Source organism: Vombatus ursinus, unplaced genomic scaffold, assembly GCF_900497805.2.
Source record: "Vombatus ursinus unplaced genomic scaffold, bare-nosed wombat genome assembly UNPS02010788.1, whole genome shotgun sequence".
Taxonomy (NCBI): domain Eukaryota; kingdom Metazoa; phylum Chordata; class Mammalia; order Diprotodontia; family Vombatidae; genus Vombatus; species Vombatus ursinus.
Genome location: NW_020950566.1, coordinates 5,724,933 through 5,751,229, shown reverse-complemented (window position 1 = coordinate 5,751,229; position 26,297 = coordinate 5,724,933). Strand labels below are relative to the sequence as shown.

The 26,297-nt window shown below is 38.8% G+C and overlaps 1 protein-coding gene across 5 annotated transcripts in view; it reads left to right on the top strand.

The window, feature by feature from the left end:
- The first annotated feature begins 8,203 nt into the window (after positions 1 to 8,203).
- The window catches only part of CADPS2 (calcium dependent secretion activator 2), a 700,135-nt gene continuing 682,041 nt past the window's right edge, over positions 8,204 to 26,297 (top strand). For all 5 annotated transcript variants that reach the window (XM_027855139.1, XM_027855140.1, XM_027855138.1 and 2 more), the window contains exon 1: positions 8,204 to 8,638. In XM_027855139.1, coding sequence (XP_027710940.1) covers positions 8,297 to 8,638 — 342 coding nt within the window. In that variant the 5' untranslated portion in view covers positions 8,204 to 8,296. The remainder of the gene's footprint in view (positions 8,639 to 26,297) is intronic.

The following is a 26,297-nucleotide window of genomic DNA, read 5'->3' as shown; positions in this document are numbered from 1 at the left end:
GGCTATAAAAATGTGCATGCCCTTTTGAACACAGCAATAGCACTTCTCGGGCTGTATCCCAAAGAGATCATAAAATGGAAAAAGTACCCACATGTACAAAAATATTTATAGCGGCTCTTCCTGTGGTGGCAAAGAATTGGAAATTGAGGGGATGCCCATTAATCGGGAAATGGCTGAACAAGTTGTGGTATATGAATGTAATGGAATACTATTGTGCTGTAAGAAACGATGAGCAAGCAGACTTCAGAAAAACCTGGAAAGACTTGTATGGATGGATGCTGAGTGAAGTGAGCAGAACCAGGAGAGAGTTGTACACAGTAACAGCCATGTTGTGTAATGACCAACTTTATAGACTTAGTTCTTCTCAGCAACACAAGGATCTAAGACATCTCCAAAAGTCTCATAATGGAAAATGCTATCCACATCCAGAGAAAGAACTATGGAGTTTCAAAGCAGATTGAAGCATACCATTTGCTCTTTTTTTCCTTCTGTTTTATTTTGTTTCTTCTTTCTTGTGGTTCCTCCTATTGGTTCTAATTCTTCTTTACCACATGACTAATGTGAAAATATGTTTAATAGGAATATATATGTAGCCCTTATATCAGATTGTGCACTGTCTTAGGGAGGGAGGTAGGAAGGGAAGAGGAGAAAATTTAAACTCAAAAGCTTATGGAAGTGAATGTTGAAAGCTAAAAATAAATTAATTAAAAAAATAAAAATAAAAAAAGAGTTTGCCATTTGGATATCCGGACTTTGATTCTTATTATAAATGCATAACGAAACCAATTATATATACATTCATCAATTCCTTACCCACTGCAAAGTGTCTATATATCAATTTTGACAAAAGTTAAAGACATTACTATTACTATTAACTATACACAATGTGTTAGCATGTAATAGTAAAATATTAGATATAGCTACACAGTTTTTATCTTTTAGGACATCTACAGAGCAAGACAGATGAGTATAAATGTTCATTTATTTGCCTCTACTAAAGAAATCATAATTTGTGAACATATTATTCTTGGGTTATTTCTGAAACTATATAGCATTTTTAGAATTTTATAGCATTTTTAGAATAACAACTTTAGAATTCTCACTTCTCACAATGGAAACATTGGTTGGAGTCTCAGTCACTCAATGCAGTACTTTCTCATACAGTCAAGTATAGCTCAAGTATAGTATAAAAGGCATTAAAGACTAAAAATGTTCTTCAGCCTCAAAGTTAATGTGGATGTAAAAAAATCTTCTGAATCCCTATTAAACTATCCTGTGCATGTAATTACAACTAGATGCTCCTACCAATACCATTCCTCCAATCCTATTTTTTAAATTCTAATTAGAAAGTAGATACTAATTTGTTTAGGGCTCAATCATCTCCCATCATCAGACAAGGTAACCATGACTTGCTTCTTTAGAAGTTAATTGTATTTTAACTATATGTTACTTGAACAAAAACTGGCATGCTAGATTCTTTGTAACTTGGTCTTACCTATATTTCTATCCTTATTTTGCTGTGTTTCCCTCATATATTGTATAGTCTGTCTGGCTTCTCACTCTCTGGCTTCCCACCTCAGTATTCTACTGAAACTTCCCTCCCTAAAGTTACCAATGATCTAACTGACCCATCTAATGGCCTTTTTTCAGCCCTCATCCATCTTCAATTGTCTGTAGTCTTTTACACTACTGATCACTTTTTCCACCTGGATTCTTTCTCCTCTCTTAAGTCTTCATGACACTGCTCTCTTGTTTTTCCTCCTCCCCAATTACTCCTTCTAATTCTCCTTTATTGAATCTTCATGCAGGTCATGCCTGATAACTGTTCTTGTTTAGTCATTTCAGTCATGTCTGACTCTTCATGACCCAGTCTGGGGTTTGCTGGGCAGAGATACTGGAGTGGTTTGTCATTTCCTTCTCCAGTTCATGAGGAAACTCAGACAAACAGGGTTAAGTGACTTGTCCAGGTTCACACAGCTAGTTTCTGAGGCTGGATCTGAACTCGGTTCTTCCTGATTCTAGGCTTAGCACTCTATCCACTGTGCCATGTAGCTTCCACCTAGCTATTAACTGTGAGTGTTTCCAAAGGCTCTGTCCTGGGCTCCCTTCTCCTTCTAGTTTAAACTATCTCTCTTGGTGAACTCATTAGTTCCCATGAGTTCAATCATTATCTCTGTGCACATGATTATCAGAATCATATATATATATATATGTATATATATATGTGTGTGTGTGTGTGTGTGTATATGTGTGTGTATATATACGTGTGTGTGTATATATAGTGTGTGCATATATATGTATATATGTGTGTGTGTGTGTGTGTGTGTGTGTGTGTGTGTATATGTGTATATATATATAGTCTACTCTCTCTCCCGAGCTCCAGACTTGCAACCCTAACTATCTTCTGGATTTTTCAAACACTGTCCCATAGATGTCTCAAACTCAATGTGTCCAAGCATAACACACGATCTTTCTTCCACACACCTTCCCAACTTTCCTATTACCATCATGGGCACCGCCATCCTCCTGGTCACCCACACTCTCCACCTCAGTGTTATCTGTGTACCCTCACTCTTATTCACTCCACATATCCATTATCACATCTTGTCATTTCCACCTTCACAAGATCTCTCATATATCCTTTCTCTACTCACACAGCAAACACCCTAGGACAGGAGTTCATCAGCTCATGCCCAGAATATTACAACAGTTCTCTTTGGTCTCTCTGTTTCAAGGCTCTTTCCAATCCAATACATCTCCCTTTCAGCGCCCAAAGTGATCTTCCTAAAGCACATGTACACTGCCTATGTCACTACCCAACTCAATGAATTTCTTTGGTTTCCCATTATCATCAGTATATAAATATACATATAAATATAAAGCCTTCTATTTGGTATTTAAGGCCTTTCAGAACCTGGCCCTTCCTACCTTTCCAATTTTCTTAAACTTTATTACCCTCTACACATTCAATGATCCAGCTACACTGGCCTTTTTGCTAGTCATCAACATGGTACTCCATCTCTGGACTTCATGCATTTCTCTGGCTATTTTCCACGCCTGGAATTGATCTTCTTCTCTTAGTTTCTCTGGCTTCTTGTAAGACTAAGCTCAAATCCCACTTTCTGCAGGAAACATTTCTCAGTATCTCTTGCCACCCCCTAACACCAGTTTCTTCCCTTTGAGATCACCTTCCTTTTATACCATATATATCTTGTATGTACAATTATGTATGCATTATGTAGGTACAAATATGTACCTTATCCTGCCTTATCTGGCATGGCTTTAAGCAGCCCTTGGGTTATACTTGGAGTTTTCCATATCTGGGCCTATTGAATTCTTTTTCTTCAAGGCCTGGTTCAGGTACTATCACCTCCTGCATAAAGCCTTCTCTGATAGCCATACCCTATCCTTAGCTGAAAGTGATGTTTCCTTAATACAATTTTTTACAGTGCTTTGGTCTTCATTTCTCATTTGCTCTTATTAGTCACTATAATATTTACAGGGGGTATCCCAAAGTTTTCAACTTTAGCAACTTAAAACTACACTAAGACTTTTGAGACACCCTGTCCATGTGTCTTTTCTTCTCTGCTTCCAATTAGAATATAAGTTACTCGAAGGTAGATGTTACGTTATTTTTCATGTTTGAATCCCAAATGCCACAGCAAATTTTTAAAAATACTGAATTGAATTAGATTCTTTGGAGACCTAGGATAAGCCACTCTCAATATATTTTCCCTTTCCCAGTCTTCCTTTTTTATTCTTAACTTTCCAACCCGATGAACATACAAAATCAAGAACAAATAAAATAATAATTAACAGATTGGTAAAGACATAGGAGTTGTAAAAAAAAACCCTTGGCAATTACATGAAAATGTAAAACTATTTTAAGTGACAAGTTTTAGATCATCTTCAAAGCAAGTAATTTCAGAAATAAACATAAAATGCTAAGGAACCACCAACTAAAAGTATAACCTGGGTGGGCATGACAACAACCCCTACCTATACAATCCACAGTTCGAAAAGTATTCCACAGATCTTCCCTCCCCACCTCAACTGCCTTCCCTGCATGCATGCATCCACTATAAAACCCCTCAAATCTGCTCATCTGAGTATATATGCCCATAAAGCTCCTCCCCAGTTCCCTACAATGGCAATAGATGGGGTTCCAGACCAAATGCCTGGCTAGGATTCAGATTCTAGGCAGCTGGCTCTAACCAACAAGAGAGGAGCAACAGGGAAAGAGAAGATGCAAGAATTAGAAGCAGATTGCCAGGAGGTTTCTTTTTCTTATCTTATAAATATTCATTTTAAGAAAATGGCAAGAGATTTAGGCTGTTTGTAGTCTTTTTTCTTCTTCCCTTTTCTCTTGTAAATAGATGCTCCCTTTCTAAGCAGGGTTTTTGGGTTAACAATTTTAATCAGAATGAAAAATTTGCCCATCCATTTGCTGTAAAAAAGTGTCTGTTACCAGTTGTAATAAGCAACTATGCAAGCTATACTTTTAAAAAAGGCCACAGTCAGGGAGAACTTATAAGATCAGAAATCAAAAGCTTTAAGGGATCTTGGGGACCACTAAGTCCAATATACTCATTTTCCAGATGAGGAAATTGGGATCTATGGAGGCCAAAGGACTTGTCCAAAGTCATATGAGTGGGAATAACTGCAGAACTGGGATTTGGATCCAGAACTAGTGCTTTTTCTACAGCACTACAAAGTCTTAGTAGAATCCCAATGCAATGGCACCTATCTGAAAGTCTAGAAGATGGAACCAGATTCTCCTAGTATATAATGTATTATAGTACTCTCTAGCAATATATAGGACTTGAGCTCTTTTAAAACATCAGGGGCCTGTTTAGTTAATTACCATGCAAGAGCACTAAATGGTCCCCTGGTGGCTCAAGAAGGTAAATGCATCCCTTCCATACCAAATACACAAAGCAGTTCTCACCTTGGAAACTCCCAATTTATTTGTATTCAGCTCACACATCTATTTCCTCAACTGTCATTACAGAAAATGAAAAATTATAATGTATTTTTATTTCATGCACCTATCTTCCTTAACATTAGAGGTGTTTCATTAAAACACTATAAATTCAATTTATTTTTATGTTCACCTTGACAAAACTAAAAATGAATCATGGAACAAGGTCAAATGTGTCTCATACATTTATGAAATGGTACAGAGCAATTAAAAAAGTAAGTCTTGATTCCCCACATAGGATATTATTTAATGAATTACTGAATCAATGTACCAAATACTGATCTAAGGGATGGAAGGAGTTAAAATACAAAGAAGATATATAGCAAATAGATCTACATAGAGGCAAAAAGCATTGTGTTTACAGTATTATCAATGCAAAATATGTTCATTGAAAAAGTATTTGGGATTTAACACTTCTGCCTCAATTTAAAGTCATAAATTTCCCAAAAATTATTTTTCCAGTATTCTGTTTTTTACTTTTAGCTATACCTTTTGAATGATTAACCCCAAATTCTCAGTTTTTAAGAGAAAAAATAAGTTAATGTGACTACAAATTTCATTATTATTCTAAAAAGAATCACCAAAGCTTAAAAATAATAGAATCTTGAAAAATCATGGATCTGACAACTTTTTTGGGAGTAGGAAATCCAGAATGGGCCAGTATTCCGATATATTGACTGTAATTAAAAGTGGACCTTTAGTTGGCAATGACAACTAATTTGGAACTTTAAAAATTTACCCATAATTCTCTAGAAGTCATGCACTTAAAATTATGAATACTAAATCAGCACAAGAATATTAATTATACCAGGATTTGTTATGAATTAGTAAGAAGTCAATAAGATTTTCTGCTACTATTAATCTATTCAAATCATACCCCACCCCATACAAACAAACTGTAGTTATGTCATTTTTTTAGGATTTGTAGGGCATCAAAGATACAGATAAAGGAGATTGTGTTGAAAATTAATACATGGAAAACTGAATATCCTAAATTCTTTTTCAACACACACTAGGGTCTCCAGATTATACTTTGGTACTCTTTACATTTGCAAATAATCTATGATCTATCATTGCTAGGTATCTTAAGTAGGTTTAGATATCTAGTTTTTATGGACATAGTAGAAAGACAAAGAAAAGATTGTATTTTCTATAAGCCAAGAGAATGAACATGTGAAAGATTGTAGCAAGTCAGGGAAAGGGAGAAGTATTAAAGAAAGTTGGATAAGAAAATCTCTCTACTCATGCCCCAAGTGTCTGTCTCTGTCTGTTTCTGTCACTGTCTCTCATGCCACCCAGATGACAAGATGGAAGTAAGCATCTTGTAAAGACATGTCACCCAGAATAATGTTATTTAGTCTCAAAGTGAAATAAAGATCTGCAAATATCTACCTAAACGGTGTAAGAGAAGCCTGGAAAAGTAGAAGTTGCTTATTTGAAAACAGGAATAGATCACATCAGTTCTGGTAATATAATCTTTTCTTAAGTTCAACTTCTCTCAGCCCCACCTCCAAACTATGTTGCAGTTCAGCTGGATTGAATCCAGTGCCTTTTCTTTTCTTCCCTTTCCAATGGTACTAAGGAATGGGATAATAGAACCACTAGAGAAAACTCCAACACTACATACTTGAATACTCGAGTGGAAAAGGTTAGCAGGGTAGGCTTTGGTTGCAGCTTAGAAACAATCCAGCTAAGGAGGAGGAAAAACAGTGAGAAAAGCACCACCAATATTAGTCCTAGACTAACTGTTAAATAACTCTGTTTGGAATCATAAGAGTAGGTGATTTAGAGATCATCTAAAAAGAAGCATGGTATAGTGAATACATAGAACACTAGACTTGGAGTAGAGAAGAGTGTGTTCAAATTTGGCCTCACGTATTGACCCTGGGTAAGTCACCTCACTTTCCTGAGCTTCAGTTTTTTCATCTGTAAAACAGAGTGGGTGGGAGTGTTCTCATAATATCTAAAGTCTCTGTAAGATCTTAATTTGTTTCTACCTAGTGCAACTACCACCCCTCCCCCCATTTTACTGATGAGGAAACTGAGGGCCCTAGTGAATGACATCATAGAATAGGTCATAGGATTTATAGAGTTTTAAAGTTCCACTGAGATCATTAACACCTTTAATCTTACCTAAGCCAAACTGTGCCGAGTGGCAGTAAGTAGCCGAGATGGCATCCTATCTTCTGCCTTGAGGTCTAAGGTTTGCTCAGCACATCACGTCTTGTTTCTAATACTCTCACTTCAACTCCTCAAGTAATGCAGACATGTCCGAGCTAAATTAGAGTTCCATTTTGAAATTAAAAAAAAAAAACAAAAAAAACCCATGTTGGCAATCTTTCTAAGGTAGAAAACTGCAATTAAAAGCGTCTTTCAGACGCTGCTAGCCCCGTGGGTAGAGTGGCGTGGGCCCCAGGATAAGTTTTTAACAGGAGAGGGACTTTTTTTAAAAGTCTAAAATGTCAATACGCGACGGAAAAGCTCTATTCGCGTCCGTAGACAAACTCGAATAGCGGGTCAGTCCAGGATTCCGCCGCGGGGTGGGTGGGCACCCAGCGGGAGCAGGTGCAGGTGCAGGTGAGAGGCCCCACTAGGGTTGCCACGACCGGACACCTGCGGGGTGGGGGTGGGGAGCGTCCGGCTGCAGCTGCCTCCGTAGTTCAGTACCTGCACCCAGGCCAGCCCTGCACAGGGGACTCTAGGGAAACTGGCAAAGCAGAGAGGATTGCCAGGCCCAGAGCGTCCTCCAGCTGGAGTCACGAGCACAGCTCCAGGTCTCAGACCAGTGATTTTCCCTAAACTAGCCAGTTAATCAAGGTTACAAACGGCGCGCACTTGGGAATGCGGCGCGCGCGCATTCCTTTCTCCCCGGACCCCTATCCTCCCCCTCCCGCTCCGCGCTCCTTAACATTCCATTCCACATGTTGCTTGTTGTAGGCGCTACAGGTTCCCCACCTGCGACCGGGGCTGGCTTCCTGGGCCGCTTACCAACTAGGTTGGGGGGGCTAAGGACCTCTGCAGGAACAATTCCCAAGGCAACCAGGCTCGACTTCCCCCTTCGCAAACCCCGCCTAGTCATTCCCTCTCGCTCTGGTGGCTCACTATTTTTTCCTCCCCTTCTTCCTCCCTCCCTCCTCTCCCCAACTCCTGCCCGCCCCTTTCGCCCTGGTGGTAGGAAACAGTCTGGTGCCTAAAAGACTCGACGTGTCCGGAAAGCTGTGACCGGTTTCCCTTTCGTTCTCCAGCCGGCGCAGCTTTCCCTTCCCCGACCCGAGGGCTCAGGAGCTTTCGGGGTGAGGACGGCACCCGGACATCATGCTGGACCCGTCTTCCAGCGAAGAGGAGTCGGACGAAGGGGTGGAAGAGGAGAGACGCGATGTGCTGGTGGCGGCCGGTGGCTCCCAGCGAAGCCTGCCCGCGGCTCCTCTCCGGGAAGGGCGGCGGGACCCTCCAGGGCGCCCGGGCTGCGGCAGCACCGCCAGACCTGTCAGCCCGAGCCCCTCGGTGCTGAGCGAGGGGCGAGAGGAGCTGGAGCGGCAGCAACAGGAGGAAAACGAGAAGCGCATCCGCCTGCAGCTCTATGTCTTTGTAGTGAGGTGCATCGCGTACCCGTTCAACGCCAAGCAGCCCACCGACATGGCCCGGAGGCAGCAGAAGGTGAGTGGCAGCAACAGGCGCTGGGTGCCTTGCCTTCTCCCCTCTCCGGTGTTTACTCCTGAGAGAGGTCTGGGGCGTGTGTGCTGTTGCGCGTGTGTAAATGTTCGTGCCTGTCCGTTGGGTAGGGGTGCTTTATGAAAACGTATTAAACACAAGGGGGCTTTGTTTTAATTCTCCTTTGAAACACCAAAGTATTTCCAGAAAAGTGATCCTTTTTACTAGTCTGCTAGCAGAGGCGGCAGCAGTTGATCCCTTATGGCAGGCAGAGGCTGTCAGAGCTAGCCATTCACAAAACGCAGAGACTGAATCACATCATGTTGTGTTTGCAGCCTGGCCCAGAGAGCTACGGCAGAGAGACTCAAACTCCCAGCAACTCAACTCCAGCCTTGATCGGAACTGCTGGTCCTCTGGTGTCCTAACCCCAGGCAGAGGTCTTGACCTTGAGGGCAGTTAGTGTAATCTAAAAGATATTACACTTGTGTAATGGGAGAGGAAGAATAGAAATTTTCCTGGGTGAGCAGAAGCTAAGTCAAAATGACAAGTTTCTAATAATCTCTAACCAGCCTAGGGAGTCTCATCCAAACACCGGAGGGGGAGGTCTCCCTCTGAATGTATAGAGCCAGGATCCTTCTACAAAAGTACCTTTTGACTAGAGATAGAACTAAGGTTAAAATTTAAAAGTTATGAGCAATGAGGATGAGGATGGAGTGGGAGGAGAGAGAACCATTTCATTTATTGATAAGTATTTCAAGAGATCAGTATTCACGTTATGGCAAATGCTATTAGGGAGGTGAGTGCGTGGTTTGTTTCAAGTAAGCTCAACCATCAGCCTTCCCTTTTGAAATAAAGTCCAATTGGAGTTCTAACGTTATTCTAAAGTTACGAATGATGATTCAAACTGCCTCTGTTTTAAAATAATATACATTTAAATATCTAGGAATATCTTTCCTAGTCAGGCATGGAAAAGATCCTTGAGATCAACCTTCTTATTTTAGAAATGAAAATACTGAGGCTCCCGGGGATGCATTTTCTGTAATGCATCAAATCAAAGTTATTTCCCTTTTTCCCCCTTTATATTAAACTCATATGCATGTGATTTCTGTGGATTTTAAAATGGCAGCTTCCAGTTAAACTGCAATTGGAATTCTTTTGACAAACAAATCTTTTTATAGATTTTTCATAAAATTTTTTATAGATTTTGTAGATTTTCACATCACATCCAGTTTTGTCAATCTGTCAGAAGTACATCCTAGATCTACAGTATTGAAGTTCATTCCCTGTCCAGAAGCAGGAGTACACAGGTTATTTTTCTGGAGCTACTTATTAATTTCATCCCCTTCTGTTATATTTAATCTCCATGATGTTTCATAAAGTTAGAAACTGGAAAAGACCATAGGACTCATAGTCCAGTCTCCTCATTTTACAAAGGTGAAAACTGATGACTTTGCTCTCAAGTGCTAGAAAATTAGATATTCCAAGTGTTCAATCTTCAAGATCTCAATCTATGTTGCAAACTTGAAAAATTGACTTGAAGTATCCCTTTTTGAGGTGGGTCAGTTTTAAGTGTCCCAAATGAATTTTGGTTAGAGTTTACTTTCATTACTAAATCTATTCCATTATACAAAATCCAGTTTTTTTTCATTAACATCATTCAAGATGAAAACCATTCAGTTCAGCTAAATGAACTATGCAGTTAAAAAAAATCACTTCAGTAATCATTCTGAATCAAAGTGTAAGTAATTTTGACATGTATGTTGGAATTTAGAGAGGACGCTTCCTTGAATATGAATAGCCCTTTGCCCATAGACTGATCATCATATAATATTTAGTTATTTTTAGGACCTTGAAGTGTTTAAAATCGATTAGGCAATATTAATGAAATTAGTAGCTATTTGGAGGCCTCATTGTCAAGTCATATTTCCGATAATTAATGTATATTTTTTGATGGAATTACTTATGATACTTTGAGTACTTGTCTCATATAGTTTCTAAAACAACTTATCCTTTGTTGTTCAAATAGTGTGGCTGTATCAGGCTTCTATTTTCTAATTAGACTGTTTCATCAGCAATTGTTTGCATATAGGTGCATCCACGATTCAGTTGGTGGTATGTTGATTCCTCTCTCAGACATCAGAGGGACTAAGCTCAAATTGAAAACAGCACTCTGAATAGACAAATCTTTGAATGTTAGGGTATTTTTGTTATAAAAGTTGTCATTGGAACTGTCAAATCAACTTTTATATGTCTTAGGGTTGAGAAAGACCTATAATAATTGGAGACTGGAGTTGGTTATTCGCATGCAGATTAAAAGAAGTTGTTTTCTTCTTGTGTCTTTGTATGTGTTTATTATACATGTCTATGTGCCCTAGCATCTGGGCAATGTGCCTTAATATTCAGAATAATTTGATGTACAAATTCAGGCCAAAATGATCTACTTCAAAATGATCAAGTTTTGGTTAAACACAAATTCATGGAATAAAAGCTGAATTATCATCCTACATTGTCTTTTGTAGGTGCTGCCTTAGAATAATCAAATAAGCATTGAAAGTGGGTGGTAGGTTAAATTGTTTACCATTAAAAACACATAATACGGCATATTCTCACACAATTTGTAGAATTATAGAAGATAATTTTGAATCCAGAAAGGAGTTTGGAGATCCTCTATTATAAGCCCCTCATTTGGGAAGGGAAGATTATGAGATGCAATGAAATGTCTTAGGTTCACCCAAGATTACAAAGCTAGTTAATGGATGAATTAAGACTAGAAACTAAGTCTCTTCATTCAGTGTGCTGTAGTGGAACAAATCCAGGACTGGAAGAGTCCTTTATAAATTAAGAGTGCTTTTTGCAGCTTTCTGAACAAGCCTTTACTCTTCCAAAGTGTAGGACTATGAGTGAATGTCAAGACTTGTGAAACAATAATGTAAAGGGTGATCATGGACTAAATCACTCTTCTTATTAATGGCTTTGGATCTCAATTTTCCTCATCTGTAAAATGAGGGGATTGGATTCTTAAGGTCTTCTGATTTTAGCATGAGATTGGCAAGAATATGTAGATGTAGGTGGACTGAAATAGATGGCATTATCTGGAAGAGTACTTAAAATTTAAAAGCTCTAAATTAGCATTATTAAAGTTGTTCTCTACTGTGACTTAATATGATAATGATTTCAGTTAGTCAAAAGTCTGCATTTCATGAGATCATTAGGTGTTGTTTATTTGATGAAATAATAAAACTCATACCTTAAGGGGCCATTTTTTTAAAAAAAGTTCTTTGAACATGTACTACCACTTTCCTATATGATCCACTGAAATCATAAGAAGGTTTCTTCACTTATTGCCAAAAAATAAGTTGCATATTCAGCTCCTTTGTAGTATTTCCTCATTTATTACCACCGTAGCTACAATAAATTTTGACTTGCCTTAGTTTTTCTTCTAGCATGTTCATCACTTTCCCTTGACAGTTCTCATTGATATACTTCACAAAGGTATGAGAAATGCTACATAAATAATATAGTGAAAAGGCAGATAAAGTTTGAGGAAAGCAAATTTCTAAGAATAAATGATATTAAGTGGAGAAAGAGACATGCATGTGGGGGGGGTAAGAGAAAAGGATTGAGGATAGGTGTTTTTTGGCCTCATTTTTACAATTCTCCCATCTGAATGAAAGTTAAGTATTAGAATAGAATTAGAAAGTTAGGTATTGGAATAAAAATTTTATTTACAAAAAGGGAGGGGGAAGGAGAGAGAGAGGGTGGATGAGGAAATGAATATTTGGGAGAGGAGGGTGTTCATTCTTTATTCAATGAATACTGTATACAAAGAACTATGCTAGGTGCTGAGGGAAAGTGAAGTAGAAATTCGACTTAGAGAATTATAGGCTCAGAGCTGGAATGGATCTTAAAGGCCATCTAATCCAACTGTCTCAATGTACAGAGAAACACTGAGACCAGAAAGTTAAGTGACTTATTGAGAGTCACACAAGCATGATTTGAACTGTCTTCTAAGTCCAATGTTCTTTCCAGTAAGACCTCATCCCTGCCATCATAGAGTACTATAACTGTGGTATAAAATTGAAAATAAATGCATGAGTGATACAGTATTCTAGGTAAGGTTAGGGGAATGAAATAATTTTTGAACTTCTGAAGGAATGGACTGCTTAACACTATATTCCAAGACCATTAGGATTCCTGAGTTCAGGTAAATTTTGAACTTCTTGAAGAGTAATCTTCAGGTTCATGAAAATAATTCATCCTCACTTTACGCAGCATGGGTAATGAACCTTTGTTGTAATATTTGGAGGGGAGTGAGAAGGGAGAAGCAAAATAGTAGCTGACATTTATATAGATTTGATCTGTATAGCTTTTGGACCCAAAAGTCAAATGAGTTGCCCCAGATGACGTAGAAAGTAAATAGTAGAAATAAGATTTGAACTCAGGTCTAGAAGTAATGTTCTTCCCACTAAACCAGAGCCTTGGCATTGGTGTATATAGCTCATGCATGACCTGAAGTGTTAGCTAAATGGGATATATGATAAAAAAGGAAGAAACATTTTTAGTTCCTAGAAGGGCATAGGCTACCTTGTGATTAGAAAGTAGGCATGGTCTCTCTCTTTTTTTTCCATCTAGAAACTAATATAACTTAAGTTGTCTTGAGACTACCATCCTCCCTTCTTACCATCCACCAAAAAAAAAAAAAAAAAAAGGCAGCTGGGAAAGGGTAGCATCTATTGGTGTAGAACTAATAACTTTGAAGTGAGAATTTCCCAATTCTATTACCAAACCCCAGAGCTAAGTAAGGGATTTTGAAACCTCACAGTATGTATGGTTTTCTTGCCTGCAGGTTTCTAGCTGCCCTGCTGATAGCCTAAAAGACTACCCACTTAGGGAGTTAGGATAATTTATTCTTTCTGCTGGTTGGAGATTGGTACATTATTGAACAAATATAGCATAGATGTACTATGTCGTTTGTTGCTTTTAGTAATATAGTATAGATTATCCTTTGAGGAAAGGGATGGAATCCATGCATTAAAATAGAACCTTAAGCTGGACTTTAAACAAGTATCTCAGTGAAAATTGTTCATGCTTTTTCAACTAAGTCATCTAACCCTCCACAGGGTATCATGAGACCACAGCACTTAATTTTGTGGAATGAGTTGTGCTAATGAGAACTCAGACCGATTAAGTGAGCTTGGCATTTGCTTCTATCAAAAAAAAAAAAGTAAAAAAAGCCGTAATTATGGCATATACAGATCATCTGTCTATAAGAGTGAAACAAAATTATTTTTGTGTACTTCTTCCCCTTAATTTTATGTTCTCAAAATCAAGTAAATAAAACAGTTTGAAAGGTTATTAGATGTCTTAGGGAAAAATAAGCTACCAAATTATGAGGAGCCTAACGAGATCATATCCTGCTGAGTAGCTCTGGCTAGTAAGTCCTTACTAGACCATTTTTACATTACTTCACAAGTATTTATAAAACAGTTTAGTCGATTTCTGAGTGGGTTTAGTTCTCTATTTCAGAAGAAAGTAAGTTTGAGGATGACAATTTTATATCCATGCAACCTAGGTGGTCCCCCCCCCCCCAGAGCCTTGAAGGAAATCAAGAGTGAAACTGAGGAATGGTAGGTCATCATGTGTGACTTGTCATTTAAAATCCTCTGTGCTAAAGGATTGTATATTGTCAATGAGATACCTTCTCTAAGGGTTCCAGATGGATCCTGGAAACTATGGAGTCATGTCTTATTTCTATCCAGCAAAGCTTTGGTCTGTAATGAAGAGTGAAAGCATTGAACAGTAAGTAAATGACTTATGGGGAAGCTGAGAAGGGATTATGTATTCTGTCTAATCTGCTAAAGTTATTTGAGGGAATAAATAAGCAGTAAGTCAGTAGTACCTATAATTTATCTAAAACTTTTGGAGTGCCTTTAAGAAGTTCTGTATTAAAACTGTTAAAAACAAATCAAGTTGAAAATTATTGTTTGGCAATAGGTTGGTTTAATGTATTCTTCAAGAAGTGTTATTTTTATTTAAAATATTTTGTTTTATGTTTAATAGGAATTTATCGGTAAAGCCTATATCAAATTACATGCCATTTTGGGGAGGGAAGGGGAGAAAATTTAAAACTTAAAAGCTTATGGAAGTGAATGTTGAAAACTAAAACTAAATTAATTAAAAAATACTTTGTTTTAATCAGCTAGGATCCACCTTCCCCGCTTACCTTCCCCACTTACCTTCCCTCTCCTCCATATGAGAACATAAGAAAAGTAAAACCCATTACAGAGATGTATAGTCAATCAAAATAAATTTCCACATTGGCCATGCCTTCCAATTTTATTCTTCATTCTGAGTCTTTCTCCTCTCTATCAGGAGGTGGGTAGCATGTTATCTCATTAGTTTTCTGAAATCCTGGTTGTCTGGTTGATCATTACACTGATTAGTCATTAGCCATTACCCTTATAAGAGTTCAGTGTAATAGTATTCTGTCATATTTAGATATTATAAGTTTTTCATCTATTCCGCATTTCTGGGTACCCTCTTGGATTCCCATTCTTTGTCATCTCAAAAAAAAACTGTAATTATTTTTGTCCATCCTTAAAGTTTGTTTTGGTTAGCACTAATCCCTACTTTAACCTACTCTACCTCTGAATCCCTTCCCCCACTTCTTTCTTTTTCTTCCTATTTCTCTAAGTGGAATGTATTTCTGTACCCCTGTGTCTGTTTATTGTTCCTTCTTCCAGTTCAGTTGTGAGTGAGTTTAAAGTGTCAGCTGCTTTTCCCCATCATCTTATCCTTATTTGTATAGATGTCTACTTGTGTACTCTATGTGAGATAATGTTACTTTCTTTTCCTTTCCCTTCTCCTACACCCCTCCCCCCTCCTCCATGTGTTCCTTTTTTCCTTCTTGTTCCATTCTTTTTTTTTAAACTCACTAAGAACAGAATCTTGGCTTTGTCTAATTGGACTCCCTTTATGAACTCTGATGATGATAGGGTATCATCTTCCCGCATTTGAATGTAATCAGTCATTCTTTTTCAGTCTTTCATTATTGTTTATTTATGTTTACCTTTTTTGTGTTCCTCTTTTCTCCTGTGTTTGAACTTGAAAGTTTCTCTGACACTCTGTTTTGTTCATCAGGAATGCTTGGAAGTCATCTAGTTCATTAAAAACCATCCCTGGCATCAAGCCTGTGTCTTTTGCCTTTTGAAATACCATATTCCAAGTTCTCCATTCCTTTATGGTGGTGATTGCTAAATTTTGTGTGGTCTTGATTGTGGCTCCCTGGTACTTGAATGCTTTCTTTCTGGCTGCTTGCACGATTTTTCTTTGACCTAGAAGCTCTAGAGTTTGGCTCTGATCTTCCTGAGAGTTTTAACTTTGGTGTTTCTTTCCAGTGGTGACTGGTGGATTCTTTTTATTTCTACTCTGTTCTCTAATTATTAGAGTTCTGGGCAATTTTCTTTTAGGATTTCTTGAAATGTGATGTCTGGGTTCTTTTTTTGGTTATGGTGTTCAGATAGTTCAGTGATTCTTAAATTTCTTCTTGTGATCTCTTTTCCGTGTCAGTTTTTTTTCTGCCATGAAATATCTTATATTTTCTTTTTCTTGAGCCTTTTGCCTTTGTTTTAATATTTCCTGTTGCCTCATGAAGTCATTCACTTTCTATTTAGTCCACTTTAATTTTTCAGGGAGATTGTTGCTTGGACAAGGTATTATACTTCTTTTGTCAAGCTCCTAATTTCTTTTCCACTTTTTTCTTCAAAACTCTCATTTTGTTTCTAATTTTTTCTTTAAGCACTCATTACATTTATAAAAAAAACTTCAAAAAAACTGTTGCTTAATCTCTTCTAGGCATTTTATTTCAGTTTCTATCTAAGTTGTGTTTTTCTTTGAGGCATTGCTTGTAGATATTTTGTAGTTATTCTCTCTCTCTCTCTCTCTCTCTCTCTCTCTCTCTCTCTCTCTCTCTCTCTCTCGCTCTCTCGGCAATTGGAGTTAAGTGACTTGCCCCGGGTCACACAGCTAGTAAGTGTCAAGTGTTTGGTCTGAGGCCGGATTTGAACTCAGGTCCTCCTGACTTCAGGGCCGATGCTCTATCCACTGCACCAGTTAGGTGCCCCAAGTCATTCTCTTTTGTGTTTGTGTCTTGAGCATCCCTGCCATCATAATATGGTTGGGTTCTTTTTTTTCCCATTCTTCCAGTCTACTTCCTACTGACTTCAGAGTTTATGTTATGCTCTACATAATTTTGGAGGAAAATTTTGGACTAGTCCTGTTGCTCTTTTCTTGGGGGTGTTGAATGCAATATTATTTCAGGATCTCAGGGACAGGTTGGAGATCTACTTTGGTGCTCCCAAAGTGGTCTGATCCAGGGCAAGGTTTGATTTCTTCCCCGTCCTCCATTTCAGGTTTCTCTTTTAGTTTCTGACCTGGGTTTGAGTCTGCCCCTCTTAGCTAGCTGGAAAGCTCTGTTGGTTCAAATTGGCAGAATTGCAGGCTCCTCTTTGGTCTAGGATTTTTCTCTTCATTTTTCCTCTATAGGCTGAGCTAGATGAGTGAGACCCAGCTTTGAGTTTGGGATCTGCCACACTACTACTGCTGGCTTCTGAACTTCATCCTTTCTCTGTACATGGCCCAGGGCATCTCTACTATGGACACCTAGTGTCCATAAACCTCTCTGTCTGCCTCTGCCTGTGTTAGACTAAAGACTCACCGTGACATTTTCTGGATTTCCCCATTAGGATTCAGTCTGGTGTATTTTTGATATTTGTTTGGGGGAGTTTGTGTCAGGGAGCTCTGATGCACTGGTTTTTACCACTCCACCGTCTTGGCTCCATCACACTTTGGGTTTCTTTTTAAACACAGTCAGTATAATCTTTAAATTTGTAGCCTCCACATAATTTCATGAAAACAAGATGTTCCAGGCTTCTCTATGCTGAGGTGGCAGCAGGTGAAGTGGTGGTAGGAGTTGTATGTCACCTGTCATCTTCTCTACAAAGACAGAGATGGCCCCATAGACAACTTCAGTAGCTGTTGGGACTCACAAGAAAACATCGAGGGTGGAGACTTCTTTTGCTGCTAGTAGTTTCTAACAATAAGGGGTGCCAATGCATGCATCCCCCTTATGCATCTCCAATCTCTCTTTCTCAGCTGTTTCCTATCCCTACCACGTGCTTTGTCTTTCCCTATCCTGAGAAAAGTGTGCCTGCTCCTAGAAAGAGTAATCTGTATTCCCTGAATCATTTTCCTTAGCACCCACTCATTCAGCAAAACTCTGGCTTCTGTGTTTGTGTCTTTACTAATACAGCTTTCTCCAAGGTCCCCTGACTGCTGAATCCAAGGAATTTTTACAGTAATTTTTCTCCTTTATCTATCTTAGCTATTTCTTGATTCTACTTCTCACTTGGCTCATGTGACATTAAACCATCATATTTTTCCCCCTGGTGGTCTTCTCTGATCAATGCTATATCTTGCTGGCTCTTCATCATCCTTCTATCTCTTAAACATGATTGTATGCCAAGGTTTTGTCATAAGCTTTTCCTTTTCTCTGCTTTCTCCCTTGGTAATCTCATTTACTCCCAAGGCTTCAAATATCACTTCTGTGTAAATGATTTCCAAATCTGTATTCTTTCTTCAGAACTCTAACTGCTAATTGTCTCCACCTGGATTTCCTCTTTGTCCCTCAAACTCAACTTGTCTAAAGTTCAATGAGGCTTTTTTTGTAAACATGTACCTGTACCTAACTTCTCAGTTCCAGTTAATAGCACCGCTATGCCCCTATTCTTTGTTTTTCCCTTTCCTTCACTCCAAAGTCTAATCAACTGCCAAGTTCTATTGTTGCTACCTCTTTTTTTTTTTTTGATGGTTATGGTGGAGTTGATTTTTGAGACTAGATCTCCCTATTTCATCCAGGCTGGACATTCAGTGGCCAGTCAACAGGCCTGATTCCAGTATTAATCAGCACAGGAACTTTAACCTCTCTGTTTTTTCCAATCTGGGCTGGTTCACCTCTCATTGGGCAGCCTGGTGGGCTTCTACCACAAGGGGGTCATCATATCGGTGCCAGAGTTATTGAGGATAGCCCGGTTGCTATTCAAAACTCCCCAAATCAAGTAATCCACCAGCCTCAGCTTCCCCACCAGTAGGAACTACAGCCACATGCTACAACTGAGTGTTTCTACCTCTTCAATATCTCTTGCATCTAGATTTTCCTCTCTACTCCCACTCTAACCATCCTGGTTTAGGCCTTCATCTTTTCTCTTTTGCAGTAGGAGATTCCTAATAGATCTTCACTCTAATCTGTCCCTTTGCCAATCCATATTTGACATCACTGTTGCTGTCCCAGTAATCTTCTTAATCAGTCTCTCTGATCATGTAACTCCTCTAACCTTTAAAGATTACCCAGTTGCTTAGAGAATAAAATTTAACTACTGATCCTCCACAGGCTTTCCATAGCCTACTTATGTAGTCTTATCTCATCCTACTTCCCTTCACATACTCTGTTGCAGCCAAATTGGGCTATTTTCTGTCCTACATTTTCTTCAGCTTTGTCTTGTCACCATTACTTTGTCCAAATTGTTGCCGTACTTGGAATGGACTCCTTTCCCATTTCTTTCTTTCTTTCTTTTTCTCTTTCTTCCTTTCTTTTTTCTTTCTCTTTCTCTCTTTCTCTCCATATATGTGTGTGTGTGTTTGTGTGTGTGTGTGTACACGCGCACACACACACATATGTCTGTTGTTGTCATTATTTTATTTTGGAGCACAAATAAGATAAATAAGATGCTGCCTCTTCCAAAAAGCTTCTCTGACTCTCAAGATGATTTCTCCCTAAAATTTCTAATATTACTTTGTCTGGATTTTTCTCTTTTATTTAAATACCATTTATTATTGTTGTTAAGGCTTTAAAGTTCAAAAATTACTTAAATACATAATTTCATGTTACTCTCACAACAACTTTGTGGATTATGTACATTAATTCAAGTATTATCATTAATTTATAGATGAGGAAGCTGAGACCTACAGAAATTATATACTCTGTCCATGGTCACACAGCCAGTAGTATCAGAGGTAGAATTTGAGCCTACATCTCTCCTGATTTAGTTTTCCTTTATGCCACATGTCCCCTTTGTACCCTTCTTAATTTTTTCTTATATCAGAGTCACTTGCATACTTCCTCTCAGAATATATTGTAAACTTTAATTCCTCCCTAATCAATTTTCTATCCCTCTTACTATAATGGCTATTCCAAATATCTTCTCTCAAGCCTCCCATGGAATCTCCTCTACTTACACTCTCAGCTCAGAATCTCACCACATACTTTACCTAGAAAATGGATGTCATTCTCTGCAAGCTCTCTTTTCTCTCTTCCTCCTCGTGGTACAGTCTCTTGACTATTTCCTCCTTTCTTCTATTCTTTGATTAAGAGATGGCCTTTCTTCTTCCCCAAGGCCAAGCTGTCTACATGTAACCCTGACCTCATCTCTTCCTGTCTTCTCTAGAAAATGGCCCCTACTGTTTCCCCCTGTCTTTTCTAATCAGTGATTCGGGAATTGGATTAGAATGTGAAACCCTCCTGGATCATAAAATGAGTTAAAAACAACTTTACTGACAATAAGAACAAAAGAAATACAATTCATGTTAAAATTCAATCAAAATATTAGTCATCTCTGCATCTTCTTTTGCCTCTGTCTTTATCCTGAAAGACCAGTAGTTGTCAATGCTAGGTCTGAAAGGCATTCCTGAAGGGCAGTGGGAAACCTACTAAAACCTACAATCCTTGACTCCACATAATTCACTTTATCTCTCTCTCTAGCCCTCTGGATTAAACAAATCACGAAGATGAATGCTCTAAATAGCACAAAAAGCACTGATGAGTAGAATTGACTGCATTGTTTTTAGTTAAGGGGATCATACAGTCCTATACTAACTACAACATAGCATTGCAGCCTCTGTCTATATTGATAATGGACCCAGTCTCCAAACTCTGTTGTGCTTCTAAGGGCACCAATCTGATTATTCTGTTCAGCAGAAGGCATATGATGTATCTGGTGGACACTAATATGCCCTGTGAGCAATGATATGTGGTGGGAAATGTCAGTAAAATCCATCCATGGTCCCTAACTCCAAAGTGGAAAGCCTTTAATTGTTCAGTTTTTTCTCAAATAGATCTGTGGGCATTACCTAGAAATTAATATGAATAAAAATCTTTTCTGCCCCCCTCCTCACGTGCCAGCCATGCAGCTCTCACATCTCATCTTACTGGAAGAACTTGGCAAGACCCCATCCTCAGTATATCATTAGTAATTTGATTATTGCCTTCTGAGGTCCAGCTGTATATAATTTCTTCATAGTTAGTGCCAGCGATGAATGAGGAAAATTGTTGTTCCTTAAGAACTAATTCCTTGTAGGCCAGGGCCCACTAGGCTAGTGGAGGAAGCAAAGTACTGGGTCCAGGACTGGAGGTCTCAGCATCTGACAAGGTCACAACCTCTTCATGATAGATGCTGATACCTGAGAGACCTCAGGAGAGCATGATCTTGAATATGCCATTTCCTTTTAGTAATGACAAAACCTTGCTTGCCTTATCCAACTCACATCACTCTTAATGGGTAACTCAGAACAAAGGATAACAGTATATCCCTGTGTTGTCTATTCAGTAGCAACTAGGGCCCAAAAACAGTCAGTCAACTGTTTTATAAAAGTGATATAGTGGATGGCCACTTCAGGGAATTTATGGTTCCAGAAGCCTAATAGTCATTTAATCTGGCCACTCCTTTGTGCCTACCAAAAGTTCCACTTAGCCTTTTCCTCAAGGGACAATGACTTCAAAGAATATTGGCCTCACAAGATTATAAATGCCTGGGGGAGAGTATCCTGGATAATCTACTTTAGGTGTTCTAAAGATACTGCCTGTTCTGGACTGCACTTGAAAGAGAATAACATAAGTGATTTGGTAAATGGGGGTCAACTGTGATGCTACTAGGTGGCACAATGAATAGAATTTTGGGCCTGGAGTTGGGAAGACCTGAGTTCAAAGAGGATCTCAGAAAAGCCATGTGACCCTGAGCAAGTCTCTTAACCCCATTCTGTCTCAAATTCTTGAACTGCGAAATTGAGATAATAACATTTCCCTTTCAGGGTTGTTGTGAGGATCAAGTGAGATATTAATATTTGTAAAGCACTTAACAGAAAGCGTGACATGTAGTAGGCACTTAATAAATGCTTATTTCACTCTCCATTCCCCTATGAAAGTATCCATGTAGGATACTTATGAGGTTTGAGGTTTTCCAAAACTTAAAGAGTCCCATAAGCTTTTGAACTTCCTTTTAAGACTATGACAATCTCAGTAGTGGTAGCTTATTATGGACTATATCCAGAATCAGTTAGTTCTGTTCATTCACCATAATGCTAAACACATAGCTGACAGGTCTGGATTCCAAATTTTCATAGGGTTGATTGCTTACTCTTTGTCTCTAATGTCGCCTGGACTTCTGCCATTATGGCCCCTTCTGACCCAGCTGGTATTGTATTGTTGATATGGGGTGGACTTCCATACCCTTAGGAAATGGTGTCTCTTTTAGGTGTCCACCAAACTGTAGCAGTAGGAAGAACTTAAATCACCAGAAGTAGGAGAACTTAAGTCACCATAAGGAAGGCTAGAGAAGGCACACTGAACTTCTCTCTAGGTAGAAGCAAATAGCTCCTGACTAGTCGCAGCCAAAGGGTTGGAGAAAAAAGAATTGGCACCATCAATATCCCCATAGTACTCACTGGGGCCTGGGTAACCTGGCTTACCTATTCACAAGAACACACACAGCTGCAGTATTCAGCAATAACAAATTTATTTAGTTTCTGTTAATTTACATTGTTACCCAGGTACCAATCACCTTCACCAGTCATACACATAATTTTTATATAAATGGAATTTGTACAGTGACGTACTCCAGCCTCCTTCATCTCCATTACTAGTTAGGAAGTATCTTTCTCCTCTGCGTCTTCAATCCTAGGACTGAATATTGATTAATATTAACCACATTGGATGGTTCAGGCAATTCCAAAGGCTTCTGTATAGCCCTCTCCTGATAACCTGTATAATGGGTAGGCCTGACTCAAGTCAGTCCCTTGTTAGTTTAGGTTAAGTGCTGAAAGGAAATGAGATACTTGCAGGACATTCAGCAGTTTAAAAAAGCTTACTTAGCCATAGAATGGAATGGATATTCAATAAGGATATTTCTGAACTAAGTTTGGGTAGATGTGGCTTCCCTCACCCTCATATGGAAATATCTGATCAGTAGGCAGGGTTTTGTGACTCACATGGCCTCGGGACATCTCCCAAGTCTAAAGGACCATTACTACCTGTGGGCCTTTGGGTGACCTAGAAGTTATGTTGGCATATTGAGAGGTTATAGGTAAGCTGCATCAAGGTCATTGCATTTTGAACCTTACCCCCCCTGGGATAATCAAGACCCTGGCCCAGTTTTATCTCTTTTCAGGGAAATACTGGCTTAACCTATATCAGAGGTGGAAGGAGGTAGATAGTAGACCTGTCACTGCCAACTAGTGGAAGTAGCAGTGTAAGTATTGACTCCAAAGAACTTATTTTTTAAATTTATTTTATTTTATTTTATTTTTGGCGAGGCAATCGGTGTTAAGTGACTTGCCCAGAGTCACACAGCTAGTAAGTGTTATGTGTATGAGGCCATATTTGAACTCAGGTCCTCCTGACTCCAGGGCCAGTGCTCTATTCACTGTGCCACCTATCTGCCCCTCTAAAGAACTTATAATATGCATCCCCACAATATACTCCACCAATTAGCCATCATGATTGAGACCCAGATGAAGTGTCTTCTACTAAAACAGGATGATCCTTCTCTCATTGCTGTTGGTCCACCCACTTTTCTCTTTGATGATTTCCTTTGGGGCTTCCATTTTGTGGAGGGGACCAAGCTGATATTTCTTCCCTTCCCAACTCAGTTCCTTGTTTCTAGCCTTCAAAACTATGCCTCAGCTGAAGTCTGATCAGCACCTGTGACCTTTTCACCCTGGAACATCCAACCTGCCCCTGTGACCTTCTTACCATGGAATATCCATCTGTAAGGACTATTCCCTTCTCCCATTGGTGAGTTTCTTGTAGGGCCTCCATTTTCTGGAGTATCCCAAGGTAGCCTTCATTCTCCTCTCAGCCCTGTTCCTGGCTTCCAGACTTCAAAACCATGCCCTATCCCCACTCTCCTTGCTGGGTGCCATCATCTCCCCAAAACCCACTTTTTAGCTTCCTTTTGTGTGTTATCTTTTCCTGTTAGAATGTAAGCTCCTTGACAAAAGGGATTGTCTTTTTGGTTGTGTTTGTATCCTTATTGCTCAGCATAATGTCTATCACATAGTAAACTTTTAATCAATACTTATTTCCTTCCTTTCTTCAAAACTTCTAATAGAAAATGAGCTGCCTTTATTGTCCTATTGAGGGACTCCTGATATAATAGCATCCTGTCTGCAAATTTCTAGCAACCATTTTGTATTTAACAGAACCCTCCCTTTAATTTCTTAAACTTTTTTTATTCAACTAAAATATTCTTTTCCTTCCAATCTCTTTAACCCATTGAAAAAAGAAGAAAAAAATACCTGTAACAAATATATATCATTAAGCAAAACAAATTCCAACTTTGGCCATATCAAAAAATATATGTCTCATTCTTTACCCTAAGTCCAACATCTCTCTGTTAGGAGTTGAATAACATGTTTCTTCTTTAGTCCTTGGTAATTGTGGTTTGTCATTCATTTGATAAGAGGTGTTTGTCAAATGTTGTTGTAATTGTATAAATTGTTCGTAATTGCATAAATTGTTGTTTGTAATGTTGTTATTGTATAAATTGTTCTTCTGTGACTGCTCACTTCACTCTGCATCAGTTCATCAAAATCTTCCCAAGATTCTCTGAAAGTATTTTCTTGTGTAATTTTTTACAGCACAATAGTAGTGATGAACTGAATCTTAGAGGAGAATTTGGAGCTGGGTAGGACTTGGTCCAGAATGCTAGATCTAATAATGCTGAAGCTGGCTCCTCATTGGGAGTGCGAAGTTGTGAAGAAGGAGATAAATCCAGTCAACCAAAACCATCTCTTTGAAAAAAATTTACTCCCTATTTTGATGTTCTCCATTGGGGAACCAACTGCAACAGATATTCATTTTTCTAGAACCAAATATATGGAAGATTTCCCCATTTTAGCTACTTAAACAGGGACAAAGGGTAATTTTCATCTGGATCCCATAACTAATTCAGTTGACTTTGCAAGAAAAAGTCCTCTGTAAGTCCTGCAAGTTGATGTAAAATTGCAACTTACAAAAATTCTTCATGGGCCTCTTTAGACTACAGTGTCATTAGGAATTGTCCATATAATTTATTACCTTGCCATTTGGACTTCTACAACCCCCTAAGTTCCTCAGTGGTAACAGCCTTCCCACTCTGAAGTTCCTGTGGAAGAAGTCATTCTTCGTCCCTTCAGCTCCAGAATTATGGTAATGGAATAGGCCTTTGGCTCTCTACCCACCAGTGCCTGTGCCCAAACCAATAATTCAGGCACCAGTTGTCTGAACCAACCAAATCTCAAGAAGAGCATATTCACCCTTAAAGAGAAACCAGGCCAGTCTACATAAAGCAGGTGGTTTTACTGCATCTCACTATTTTTATAATATAATCTCACTATTTTTATAATATGTAATTATAATATATAATGCTTTTATAATATATAATTATATTTCTATAATCTTCAACTTCTCCTTATCAATTGATTATCTTCTGCCTGCAAGTATGCTTGTCTTCCCAACTAAACCCTCCTTAGACCATTGATGATAGCTATTGTCCTATATCCCTTCTCTCTTAGGCAAATTCCATGAAAACAATTCCTTGTCAAAACTAGGCTCCCATTCCCTCTTTTCTCACTTTCATCAAAACCCTTCTGTAGTCTGCCTTTGGCTTCATCATTCAACTGAAACTGCTTTTGCAGAGTTATCTCATGATCTCTTAACTGCATAAAATCTAATGACTTCTCAATTCTCATCTTTCTTGATCTCTTTGCATCATTTAACAGTGCCGAACACCATCTCCTCCTGGGTACTCTTCCTTCTCTTGAGTTTTCATACCTTTTTTATTCCTGTTTTCCTCTTACTTGTCTGCTCACCTTAATCTCTGTTGGAGGTGGCTGTAATGCCAGTATTCCCTTAGTTCCTGTTGGATATTGGGTTGAAATGAGACACTTGCAAGTCATTGAATGTTTAACAAAAGGCTATTTACTTTGCCCTAACATCAGATATATAGAGCAAGGATACAGTGACACCTAGCTTCTCCAGATTTGGCCCACCCTCATCTCTCTATGAAAATTAATCTGCCTCTTCATTTGCCACTAGTTGCCTTACTTGGTTCTGACTCCACCATTATCATCCACACCCAAAGAATACTCTCATCACTGGGATGCTCATCATCGTGGAGATTGCTTCTCCTCACTCACTCCTCATCCTACCCTCAATGGCTTCTGCCCCTCTGCTTGGAGGTTTGGAGGGTAAAGCAAAAAATTTCTTCCATAGCCTCCCTTCATAGAGGGCTCAAAATCCTAGCCACCTCTTTATTTGCCAACAGCTGCTCTGCTTGTTTTTAACTTCATCATTATC